The 13603-nt window shown below is 45.9% G+C and overlaps 1 protein-coding gene across 1 annotated transcript in view; it reads right to left on the reverse strand.

Moving 5' to 3' along the window:
• LOC310783082 (DNA repair protein XRCC4-like) overlaps positions 1-13603 on the reverse strand; it is a 48399-nt gene that overhangs the window by 9019 nt on the left and 25777 nt on the right. The window contains exons 4-6 of the mRNA XM_083643870.1: positions 6067-6233; positions 4810-4965; positions 2887-3095 (exon numbers count right to left, since the gene is read on the reverse strand). Coding sequence (XP_083499996.1) covers positions 2887-3095; positions 4810-4965; positions 6067-6233 — 532 coding nt within the window. The remainder of the gene's footprint in view (positions 1-2886; positions 3096-4809; positions 4966-6066; positions 6234-13603) is intronic.

Consider the following 13603-nt stretch of genomic DNA (forward strand, 5'->3'; position numbering starts at 1 on the left):
AGAGCGAGCGCGCAGGGAGGGCGGCAGTGTGTGCGTATGAGAGAGAGAGAGAGAGAGAGAGAAAGCGCAGGGAGGGTGGCAGTGTGTGCATATGAGAGAGAGAGAGCACAGGGAGGGTGGCAGTGTGTGCATATGAGAGAGAGAGAGAGAGAGAGAGAGAGAGAGAGCACAGGGAGGGTGGCAGTGTGTGCATATGAGAGAGAGAGAGCACAGGGAGGGTGGCAGTGTGTGCATATGAGAGAGAGAGAGAGAGCGCGCAGGGAGGGCGGCAGTGTGTGCGTATGAGAGAGAGAGAGAGAGCGCGCAGGGAGGGCGGCAGTGTGTGCGTATGAGAGAGAGAGAGAGAGAGAGAGAGAAAGCGCAGGGAGGGTGGCAGTGTGTGCATATGAGAGAGAGAGAGCACAGGGAGGGTGGCAGTGTGTGCATATGAGAGAGAGAGAGCACAGGGAGGGTGGCAGTGTGTGCATATGAGAGAGAGAGAGAGAGAGAGAGAGAGAGCGCAGGGAGGGCAGCAGTGTGTGCGTATGAGAGAGAGAGAGAGAGAGAGAGAGAGAGAGAGCGGCAGTGTGTGCGTATGAGAGAGAGAGAGAGCGCAGGGAGGGCAGCAGTGTGTGCGTATGAAAGAGAGCAGAAGATCAACAAATAACAGCAGACAGCACACGCCACGGTGGAGGAATAATGCTGATAGTCTTTGTTGGGACCGGCTGATGTTACTACAGCATCCATGTGTTTTGCAAACTGAATGAAGCACTTGGGAGGGGGCGGGGCCGTTGAGAGAGCAGGCCGTGTGGTCACCCCAGCACATTGCAGCGCTGTAGTGCGGGAGGGGGGGGGGGGTATGACTCAGCAAAGCGTGACATCACGCCGGCTCTCCATGATGCTGTTAGGGCAAGACCACCTCGCTGTGTTGAAACAATCACAGTGGACTTTGCTGGGTGGGTTTATATGACTCACCGAATAGTGCTTCCCAGAACCCAGCTACCCCAGGGTCTATGCTCTGTCCATGTGCGTTTTCAAGTTAGGTCGAAACCCCCCCGCCTCCATAATCCATTACTTTCAACTGTGCAGTTTATTGGACAGTAAAAGGAGCTCGAGCAAATCTAAGAGTTTCACTTAAGAGTCGGCATCGTCACTGAGTCACAGCGTGACCTATGACATCATACGGAGTAACGGGAATGGGCGAACATGTGCCATGTTCAATACTCACACCCTGCTACACCCTGATATGCTTATGCTGTACACAGAGCAACGGTGCAATATGGCAGTGATTCCCAACCAGGGGTACGTGTACCCCTAAGGGTACTTGAGCAGCTTGCAGGGGGTACTTGGAATGATTGGGGAATACAATTGACCTCCTAAATGATAAATAAATATATATATATATTCCAAGTCATTTCATAAGCCCATTGTTAAAATGTGATGTGTGTGCCGCAACTAGCTCTGCTGGCAAGTGTCAACTGCTACACTGTTCTGCTACTGATAATGGCAAAAAACAACAACTAAAAAGCCCAAACACCGGCAGTTCAGTGAAACATATATTTTGTATAGATTTACTTGTATCTAATCATCAACACGCATGAGTGAGGGGTACTATTGTCATGGAAAAACAGCTCAACGGCCCGGGTACATAAGACACAAAAGGTTGGGAACCACTGCAATATGGGAATGAAATGTGCTCTGTGTGTCAGTGTAACAGTACATTTCTATAAGGGTGCCCTATGCCAAAGTCAAACAGCAGTGAGTTACAGTAGCCTGTAACAGGAGTGGACGACTATCCAAAACCTTCCTTATTAGACAGCCGTAATCACCAGTCGAACAGAACAGATGGCTGGGATCATAACAGCAGTCCATCCAAGTTTGAAGCATATTCCTGGAAGCCAACACACAACACATGTTCAGGCATACAGCATTTACCTTACATGGCCCCATCTGCTTTACCCCGTGTGACGTGTGTGTGTGTGTGTTTAGGTCGCTTTGTGATTAAATGTTAATTAGTTAATTTATGCTGAATTACAGTCATTATCCCATGAACGGAAACCTAACGAAATCCCATTGCATGCGCGCGCGCGCGCACACACACAAACACACACACACACACACACACACACACACACACACACACACACACACACACACACACACACACACACACACACACACACACACACACACACACACACACACACACACACGAATGCCAAATCTCATCATGTATTATGATGTGTATTGGTCTGGCTGGGCCTTATGCCTGGAGAAAGCCCTGTGTTTGTTATTGCATTGTGAGTAATGAGAGGGCAAAGAGATGATTCATGATGTGTAGAATCTACGACAGTCCATACAAACACATGATGTGTAGAATCTACTACAGTCCATACAAACACATGATGTGTAGAATCTACTACAGTCCATACAAACACATGATGTGTAGAATCTACTACAGTCCATACAAACACATGATGTGTAGAATCTACGACAGTCCATACAAACACTAAAACAATTGACTGACCTTGCCGTGAGACACAGAGGGCTAAGTTTGACCTTTTATTGTGCCATCAATTCTTAGGCAAAGATTTGTTCCCATTATTTATTTTTCAGCACTTTTTTTTAGACAAATGACACAAATTTGCCACCATTAGTTTTATTTATATTGTTTATATTATTCATTTGTAATACGCAAATATTCCTCCTGATGACACTTGATTTGTGAGAGAATTTGCAGTGTGCCAGACGAGCTTCCTTCTGATAAACACACACACACACACACACACACACACACACACACACACACACACACACACACACACACACACACACACACACACACACACACACACACACACACACACACACACACACACACACACACACACACACACACACACACACCTGTGATGAGAATAGTTGCGTCCTGAGTTGGGGCGATGCTCTGGGCTGCTTCTTCCTGTCTGTTGCCACTGCCATCTTCACCCTCTGATGCACCATGGCCATCTTCACCCTCTGATGCACCATGGCCATCTTCACCCTCTGATGCACCATGGCCATCTTCACCCTCTGATGCGTCATGGCCATCTTCACCCTCTGATGCGTCATGGCCACTGAGGGAAATGAAAGGGGAGGAAAGTGAGGAAGTGGGAAAAGAGTGGAAACAAAGCGAGGAGACCCCGAGCTAACTGCTGAATACGCATTAGACAATATCGCACTTTACAATGCTGGCAAAGCCTCTAGGTAATCATCTTACAGTATTTGATATTATTGAGCCCAAGGGACAGCGGCACAGCCAGGCACACGAAGAGCGATTATGATTATGGCTATGAGTAATCTTCCATTCATACGCATGTGGCCTGCAATGACGGGAGATATAAAGCAGACTTGTAATAACATAAATTAGCCACCGTCTGTGCTCCACAAATGCCAGAGGTGTGGCCAACACATACAGTACACAGTTCTAACAGCCCTGGCCTGCTTAGACACAAGTTTCCCTTTGTAGCTACAAGAGGACAATGAGCTTAGAAAAAAGAAGAGTAAATGACCTGACATGTATTCGGTCAAAACTCTGATTGCTATACATTATATTAGTTTGCTGGTGTCCCATTGAGTATTGTTTCCCATACATCTTATAATTGAACAGCCCATCGTTACGTTTACAGCCCGCCAAGACGTTTTTGTTTTGGATTCATTTCAAGTGCATGATGCATGGAGCTGGCGATTCTCGCTAATGTAGTTTTCAAACAATCAAGATGTAATGCTGTCAAGCGCTGAAAGTGTTTTAGTGAACGACAATGAACTACCGGTACAATACAGGAAATGACGATTTCCTGCACTTATGACACCGCACATATGTGCTGCTTTGAGTCTCGGTGTGTCTGTGCTGACACAAACTCAATGGAGAAACAGTTAGACAGTTAAACAGTTAGTAGCCTCAATAATCAGACAGAGACTCAATCAGAGATTTAAGTGCCTGAAAAACTATGAGTTACAGGGCTCGCTAAAGGCCCAATTATACCCTACGTTAAAGACGGAGACGGACAGAGCCTTATCTTGTATAATATCTTAATATATATATAATAATGTAGATAATAATAATATCTTGAATAATAGATATAAGAATTGCCAAGAAGATAGATAAAAGAATAATGTCTTGTAAATATTTTCTGGTTTCTTTAGTCTTCTATGACAGTAAACTGATTCTCTTTTGGCTCATGGACTGTTGGTCAGGACAAAGGAAGACATTTGAGGATGTCATCTTGGACATTGGGGAAAAGGGCGATCGACATTTTTCACCATTTTGTGACATTTTATAGACCAAACGAGAACAACAGATTAATTAATTAAGAACAGATTAATCAATAATGAAAATAATTGTTAGTTGCAGCCCTACAGTAGAAGCAACTGCAAATAATCATTCAAAGTTGAGCCTAACTGGGGACAGATTAGTGCATCATCTGGAGTTAGTCAGGTACAGTAACAAGTCATGAAAGCTGTGTCTGATGAATACTAAACGTAAATCCCCCAGTGGCAAGGACAATCTAGTATGTCTATGCATCAACAGGGCAACAACTGTTGGCCAGCATTTCACTGGACTCAGGATAAGGACTTCCTGTAATGACTATTTCAAAGAAATATGTCACTTTTTGTTGCTTCCTATACAGATTGATTACATTGATGGTAAAAATGGGTGGTAAACCATGTCAAAAATCGAATGCATGAAAATAACACTAGAAAAGGGAACAATGGACAACATTTTAGATATGTGATTGGGTCCCGAGTCTCAAACTGGAAAGGCTGGAAAGACAGAAGCAGTCTACTGACCTCTCTCTCCCCTCCTCTTCTCTCTGCCGCTCTTTTATCTGCTGCAGCTGATCCTGCAGGCCTCTGATCTTGGCCTTCTTCTCATTCAACACCATGACAAAACGAGAGTACAGTTTACTCTCCATCTTCTCCTTATCTTGAACATGCTGCCCCAGTCTGGTGAGAGAAACACACAGACATGGACACACAAACGCACATTAGATTAAGATTAAACCGGACGGACAAACGCGTCTTTATTTATCACAAACAAACGCACCGCATGCACACACACACACGACACACGGGTGCACACACACAAACATGCTACAGTGGTGCCGTGAAACTTGTTCTCCCTATTTGACCCCGGCTCGTCCTCCATGGGGATAGGCCAGGAGCGGTGGGCAGCCTGCAGTGAAGCGCCCGGGGACTGTTCTTCTTCCAAACGTGGTTGGTCAGGCAATGATCTCCTTGCCTGTTTTTAGTGGGGGGGGGCTTATCTGGAGGAAATCCCAGGTGAGCACGGGGAGAACATGCAAACTCCACACAGAAAGGCCCTTTTCACAAGATACCCCACCTGGGCACTAGGCACTGAAGGCAGGGGGAGACATACCCCCAGTGCCAACAGCGTCCCAGGCAGGAATCGAACCCAGGACCTTCTTGCTTCACCACCGTGCCGCCATACAGTGGCACCTCAAGCCGCCCCCCCCCCCCCACACACACAGAGACACACACTTTAACAGCTGAAGCTACTTGTCTGTCTGTCCTCTCTGTGAGTCATTTACTAAAGAGTAGGATGCTGCTGACTCCACCCTGCCCAGGCGTAAGCCACTCTCATCTGCCGTCTGTGGCAACGCTCCATGCGTTAGCACAGAGCCAAGGATTAAGCCAGCAGAGAAACAATTACATGAAATGCTATTGAAAAGCACCAGGCATGAAGTAAATACAAGGAAATCAATTTGAATCAGTTCCCAGAAATCACAAGCTCACTTTGCAAACCCTGGGTGGAACCCGCAGTGCTCTGAAGAGGGCGACCAGTGATGATGTCATTCTGGGTGATTACTGTGCTTGAAAACAGCTGGCATGCAAACAACACAATCAACAAACACGAGATCCCAACATCTTAAGGAAATAATAATATTCTTTAGGGCTTTCTTACTTTCCTATTGAATTAGATCACTTATTCTCCGTCACACGAATCATTTTTTACATGTGCATAAACACGCACACATTCTGATCCACCAGCGCAAAACACGAGGCTGCTTTTCTCTGTGTCCTTACTCTCCGAGGATGCGCTGGTGCTCCTGTTTGAGTCTAAGGTTCTCCTCCGATAGCTGTTGATTTTCTGACTCCAGATCAGTGCTGTGCTGGAGGGACTGGCCAATCATCTCGCGGTTCAGCTCCTGGGCGTCCGGGGCCGGCTGTAGCTCCACAGAGCCCAAGTGCACCTGAAGGAAGGAGGAAAGAGAGAGACTGAGACCAAAATAAGACTAGACTCAATACTTTTCTGTGTACCTGGATAAGCTGCTAGAGAGTGGATGGATGGATGGATGGATTTGAGACAATGCATCTATACCTCACCATCATCTCCAGTAGCCTTGTAATATGAACAAGCATTTTTTTTTCATAAGCGGCAACAATACAACAGCTTGTTTCCTTTGAAGTGGGATACTTTTCAGATGATGAAGTGTTATAACTGGGGAAAGACAGCATGAATTCAGTGCTCACTGTAAAACTGTCGGTGTGAGCGGACAGTTCCTCTCTCCTCCACTCGCAGAACAGCTTCAGATCTGATAGATCTGAAGCAGAAGATAGAATAGTTCCAGCCTTGTGGTTTTCATTGTGGTGCAGAGCCACAGAGCCACGGAGCAGTGCACAGATATTACAGTGGGCTACAGATAAATGGAGACAATTTTGTAAAATTTTTGTTGGTCTGTTAAATTTCAGAGATTCCACTCCAGTCGATTTGAAATGGGGTATATAGGACGATATACTACTGACGAATTGTTGCTGCGCAAGAAATTAGGGCCATATGATTTCCGCAAAAAGCCATGATTTGGCTGAAATTGATCAAAGTAAGCCTAATTATCAAAATCAAAAGTAGTAACCTAAATGATTCCATCATTGTGAAATAGGCCTAGAAAAATTATTCAGTTTTCGATTGGGGTGTTTTGAGAGGGGGGTCGGTCTTGCATGGCACCCTTACCTCACAACTTGGTTTTCTCATATATATATATATATATATATATATATATATATATACGGTGTATATATATATATATATATATATATATATATATATATATATATATATATATATATATATACCGTATATATATATAACTGAATTTAATTTGGGGGGAAAAGATGGATTTCATATGGCCCGACACGAAATGGTGTGCACTGTGCAGCAACAATTAGATATGCTGTTATTCAAGAGACAACCCTGAGGCACAGAGAATCAGAACAGCAGCCTGGCCTGGAATGAGTATATACTCATCAAAGTTGTCATTCTAAACATACCTGCAGAAAACCGCACAATATTTGTTTGCCTGTTACCTTGGAAACAGCTCTCAGACGCTCTTTCTCGCACACGCAGAAAGAGACAGAGAGGGACTGGTCATAACGCACTGGGAAACCAGAAGGTGGTGAGGTGCTAAATCTTCACTGGACTGCGTCGGGGTCGCAGACCCACTATAATAAAGCTGCCATCTTCAAAAGCTCTCATAAAATACTTGTCATTTTTGTCCGGGGCCGATGCTGTCCTGGCAGGCCACACAGCTGTTTTCCCCGCCGTCGCTGAACCTGAACACGTTGCATGAGTGGACATTAGCTTCCCATCTCTTGCTACCTGTCTCTGAGCCAGGCTACCTGTCTCTAGCTGTTACGTCTCAAATAGTCCTATTCTCTGCTAGTCTCCCTCTCCCTTTCTTTCATCTTTCTCTCTTTCTCTCTCTGCTTTCTGCACATTTACCCCTGCAAAATTCTCTTATTTAAGGAAACCACAAAAACATTAACATGGTTAAGTCTTATTTAAGAGCTGGTTATGGGGTCCAGGGACCACCAGGGTACTTGGGGGGGGGGTTTAATTTACAAGAAGCTAACTGAATTACACTATGGCTGTTTTTTTTTATCATAGTTTCACTGTTATCCCTCTACCTACAGTACAATACAGCTAGTCATGGACCAAATCATATCTAACACACAAAATGTCCTCAGATTAGGGTTTAAGAGAAAAGTAAAGTCATCGAATGGGGGTCTGTAGCCCTAATGTGGACTAAATAAGGGGTCCTTGATATGAAAAGAGTTGAGAATCACCACTGTAGACTGTGACCGCTGAGTGACAATGAACCCTATACAATATCATTCAACAAACAAATTAACACGGAACAACACTTGACAAAAAAAAAGATCTTTGCAGAAGTTTTCTAAAGCTGCTCAGTCATGGTCCGCTGAGCCAATGAGGAAGGAGTCCCAAACGTGATGAGGCCAGCCTGATCACAACAAGGAAATCAGTGATTTAACAAAAGTGGCCCTAATGGAATCGGCACACGGAGGGGACCACCCAGGATCTAAAGAAGACGAGGCTCCCAAAGCCTCATAAAAGTGTAGAGACACATCAGGATGTCACAGTGATCCAGTGCAGCCTCTCTCTGGGACTGAGAGCGAGGCCGTATGACACAGAGCTCCGTAGGTCTCGGACAACTTGACACAGCTGGGAGGCTGTGTTTGTGCAAGGCTGCATGACTCCAAGCAGCTTCTTACACAACTGTACAACGGCTTGTTTGAATCAGTGAGACTAGAGTAAGTAAAGGCCCAATGAGAGTGGGTTGTGTTTAGCTTGGTCTTACATTAATGATGAATTTTGGACTGGATCCTGCTGCAGTTTAAGAGTGATCATGCCTGGGTTGAAGGATGCACTGACTTTTACAGTACAGACCAATAATGAATTGAATTTATATAGCTCCTTTCTAGATTCACATATCAGGGGGTGGGAGGGGGGGCTCAACTCATCCACCACCATCGATGTGTAGCATCCACTTGGGTGATGCACGGCAGCCAGAACGCTCAGCACACATCAGCTATCACAGTGGAGAGTTGAGAACTGGAGAGAGAGAGAGAGAGAGAGAGAGAGAGAGAGAGAGAGAATAAAGGCGGAGAGCGGAGGAGAGATAGATGGACAAGTCCAGATAAGAGGGGAGTACACAGTAGAGCGTATGTGTGTGCACACATGTGGAGTTGCACAAATTGCAATGAGTCATAAACTTGAAGGTCAAATACCGCCTCTCCTCCCCTCTGCTACATGTGCCTGAACCCTCTGCTACATGTGCCTGAATTTCAGCAGGACTTCCAGTAGAAAGTCTTTGAGTCATAAATCAGCCATCTAAGATAAAGGATAATGTGAGGGCTTGGGACACTGACATGCTAAGCACACTAACTGAACAGTGTCAAGTGTATAATTAAACCTTTAACGTACAGTACGTCTACTGTATAATAAGACAAGGTCCCAGTCATTATTATGACCAAATCAAAGGTGACTGTACTGTAAAACACCATCATATATCTTTCTGAACCTGAGGGTCATCTGTGTGTTACATTGTTCTGCCAGTGGTGTGTTTGCCCTCTGGGGAAACAACAGTCAAGTATCGTGTATATAAACAGTCTACTCTGCTAGTAGGACAATAGCTAAAAGTGATGCATGGTGTGCATCACAAATGCAAATGAGTCTGGAATCTCTCAATGCAAATTCTATTTCCAGGGGGGCGCTACCAACAGACGCATTCCAAGATGTCTCAACCAATCAGAGCAATGAAACGTGTGATGGAGCGCTGAAACATACTATATGTAAACAGACTAACGCTACTGATCAGCTGATTTGCCAACCACCATGAGATCAGCTGTTACAGCGAGCCGGTCATTATCGTGAAATAAACCCTGACAGGATGACGTCCGGGCCACGACGTGAAGCAACTGTTACATTTACTGGACTTCTTCCTGTGGATTGACATGACTGAACGTTGTCCTCCAGAGTTCATCAGAACCGCGTTCATACAGTAGCAACGGTCTACTAACAGCGGGTTGCTGCTATATAGAAATAACAGACGTAGAATGCCGTGATTGACCAATCAGAGGAATATTAAACAAAGCCGTGTAATAAAGGGGCTGTGATTGGCTCGGCGGTTTTCAGGCCGGGAGGAAATGTGTCTGAACAGAAGGGCGGCCAGACGCATCTGCCAGAGCAACTAAAACATGAGCTCGCAGAAACATCCGTTTCCCAGGCTATACACACACCACACTCTGACCAATTAAATTAAATAGCAACTAAACACACGCACATATCATTTTAGTAAGCTCCCATGCGCCTTCACGACGCCATGACACCCTCTCTTTTGTTATTATTGTGAGAGTGAGACCCCTATCGGCAGAAAATTACATAATTGTACGTTGAATATAGGATCTGTGGTTTGCCACATGGCTATAGCATAATCACAGCCAAGATGATCGGAAAAAACAACAATTGAAAGGGCGCTTTTAGGTCGCTAGTGAGGCACAAGGGTTAAAGAAATGGATAGAAGGTTATTTTTGTCTAATTGATTGAAGGTCGCTGTGGAAAGGGAAACACTTTCTTGGTTCTCTCCTTCTTCTCTCATTCTTCTGCTTCCCTCCTGAGACACAGAGATAAAGCTAAAGGTCAGTCCAGCTCCTGCCAAGGTGTGGGAAGTCAGACCCACTGCCACATGTTTCCACTGAGCTACTGACACACTCACACAGAAGACACAGCATCTTTTCAGAGCAGTTGTTCAGTCGTATATAAGAAGTTTGATGCATCTACAATACTGATAACAATATGAATTTTACATCACACGGTGGCCTAAGATGTAAATGTGCTTTGACAATTCCATTTTTGAATATTGCACGATCAGTGCAGATAACAAGAAAGAAAGAAAGGAGAGGAGAAGAGTTCTGATGCGGAAAGAAGCGGAGGCCTCACTCACCACCACATACCTACATGTACGCTTTAAGGTAAAACAAACAGACTGAAGACTTAACTCTCTGCGGCAGACTCATCTGGGGCAGAGGTCACGACCTGAGAAATCGACTCTCAGGATGAAATGTATGTAAAACGATACTGCGCTCATCCACTACACCTGTGGCTGCAAACAAGAACAACACACCTGGATTAGAGAATTAGCAGAATATGGGCATGTAAAATATTGTGTTCAGTTAGTATGTAAGCCACATTACAACATGGTGTGTGCCTGTGTGTGTGTGTATGCCTGTGCGTGTGTGTGTGTGTGTGTGTGTGTGTGTGCCTGTGCCTCTCTGTGTGTGTGTGTGTGTGTGTGTGTGTGTGTGTGTGTGTGTGTGTGTGTGTGTGTGTGTCTGTGTGTGCGTATGCATGCGTGCATGTGTGTGGTCTGCCTGTTTGTTTGTGTGCTTCTCCAGACAGCTAGCCAGACCATAAGGTCAAACCCATGGAGAGGAGGGAAACGTAGGTGTGGAAGACAAAGCCAAAAGAACGCAGCCACACTGAAAACGATACCACAACTCACTGTGGGCATGGAGGGAAACAAAGCTTTCCTTATCAGTCTGCCCAACTCCCTGCTGCTGTCCTAAAGTCACCTTTTATTCCCATGGCTCAGAGGACAATACCCCCCCTATTACAATAAGCTAGGTTATCTTTGCCTTCTATTGCCATTCAAAAACAAAGGTTTAACTTTTATTTTTATTTTTTATAGTGGAGCATTTTCACTTACTTTATGCTGGGCCTGGCACCACCCTCATACTAATTTATAATGTAACACATCGTAAAATACAGCAGACCAAAATGTCAATTAAATCCTAATAACATCAGCGATGCTCAAGTCCCCATTTGTTTTTCTGTCTCAAAATAACAAGTCTGTCAGAGAAAACAAGGAAGTGAGTGGGTGGGTGCTGTGTAGGCAGAAGCATGGCAGAGACAGAGAGAAAGAACCTCTGTATCTGCGTGTACACGGGTGGTCAAGGGTCCTCAGCAGGGGAGGTTTGGGCACGGAGGAGCGAGCTCGCCCCATCAGCGCCCTCGGCCAGCGTGCAGAGGCGTCAGGTCAGATAAAGAGCAGGAAGTGAGAGGCGACAGCGGCCAGGCAGGCACTGATAATGTGAAGAATTCCCATAAATCGTGGGCACAGTGTGGCACTATGTGGCCTGAAAGCAGACAGAGGGAAACATACTGCATTCAGTGTCAGGGAACTGTATGGACTGCAGCGAGGTCTGAGTGGTTCACTCACATAAATACTGTAAATAAATATCAACCACCAAGACAAACTGTATGTAAGTATGACAGTGAGGTCTGAGCAGCCTGTGGTTCACTCACATGAACTGTATGGACTACAGTGAGGTCTGAGCAGCCTGTGGTTCACTCACATGAACTGTATGGACTACAGTGAGGTCTGAGCAGTCTGTGGTTCACTCACATGAACTGTATGGACTACAGTGAGGTCTGAGCAGCCTGTGGTTCACTCACATGAACGGTATGGACTACAGTGAGGTCTGAGCAGCCTGTGGTTCACTCACATGAACTGTATGGACTACAGCGAGGTCTGAGCAGCCTGTGGTTCACTCACATGAACTGTATGGACTACAGCGAGGTCTGAGCAGCCTGTGGTTCACTCACATGAACTGTATGGACTACAGCGAGGTCTGAGCAGCCTGTGGTTCACTCACATGGACTGTATGGACTACAGCGAGGTCTGAGCAGCCTGTGGTTCACTCACATGAACTGTATGGACAGTGAGGTCTGAGCAGCCTGTGGTTCACTCACATGAACTGTATGGACTACAGCGAGGTCTGAGCAGCCTGTGGTTCACTCACATGAACTGTATGGACTACAGCGAGGTCTGAGCAGCCTGTGGTTCACTCACATGGACTGTATGGACTACAGCGAGGTCTGAGCAGCCTGTGGTTCACTCACATGAACTGTATGGACAGTGAGGTCTGAGCAGCCTGTGGTTCACTCACATGAACTGTATGGACTACAGCGAGGTCTGAGCAGCCTGTGGTTCACTCACATGGACTGTATGGACTACAGCGAGGTCTGAGCAGCCTGTGGTTCACTCACATGAACTGTATGGAGGACTACAGTGAGGTCTGAGCAGCCTGTGGTTCACTCACATGAACTGTATGGACTACAGCGAGGTCTGAGCAGCCTGTGGTTCACTCACATGAGCTGTATGGACAGCGAGGTCTGAGCAGCCTGTGGTTCACTCACATGAACTGTATGGACTACAGCGAGGTCTGAGCAGCCTGTGGTTCACTCACATGAACTGTATGGACTACAGCGAGGTCTGAGCAGCCTGTGGTTCACTCACATGAACTGTATGGACTACAGCGAGGTCTGAGCAGCCTGTGGTTCACTCACATGAACTGTATGGACTACAGTGAGGTCTGAGCAGCCTGTGGTTCACTCACATGAACTGTATGGAGGACTACAGTGAGGTCTGAGCAGCCTGTGGTTCACTCACATGAACTGTATGGACTACAGCGAGGTCTGAGCAGCCTGTGGTTCACTCACATGAGCTGTATGGACAGCGAGGTCTGAGCAGCCTGTGGTTCACTCACATGAACTGTATGGACTACAGCGAGGTCTGAGCAGCCTGTGGTTCACTCACATGAACTGTATGGACTACAGCGAGGTCTGAGCAGCCTGTGGTTCACTCACATGAATACTGTAAATAAATATCAACCACCAAGACAAACGGCGGCGATCCACTGCGAGGTGTAACTGTCTGTGAATCACTCGGTATAGTCTCTCCACTGTAGTGCGGTCGGGAGTAGA

The sequence above is a fragment of the Poromitra crassiceps genome (genome assembly GCF_964638095.1).
Source record: "Poromitra crassiceps genome assembly, chromosome: 10".
Classification (NCBI taxonomy): Eukaryota; Metazoa; Chordata; class Actinopteri; order Beryciformes; family Melamphaidae; genus Poromitra; species Poromitra crassiceps.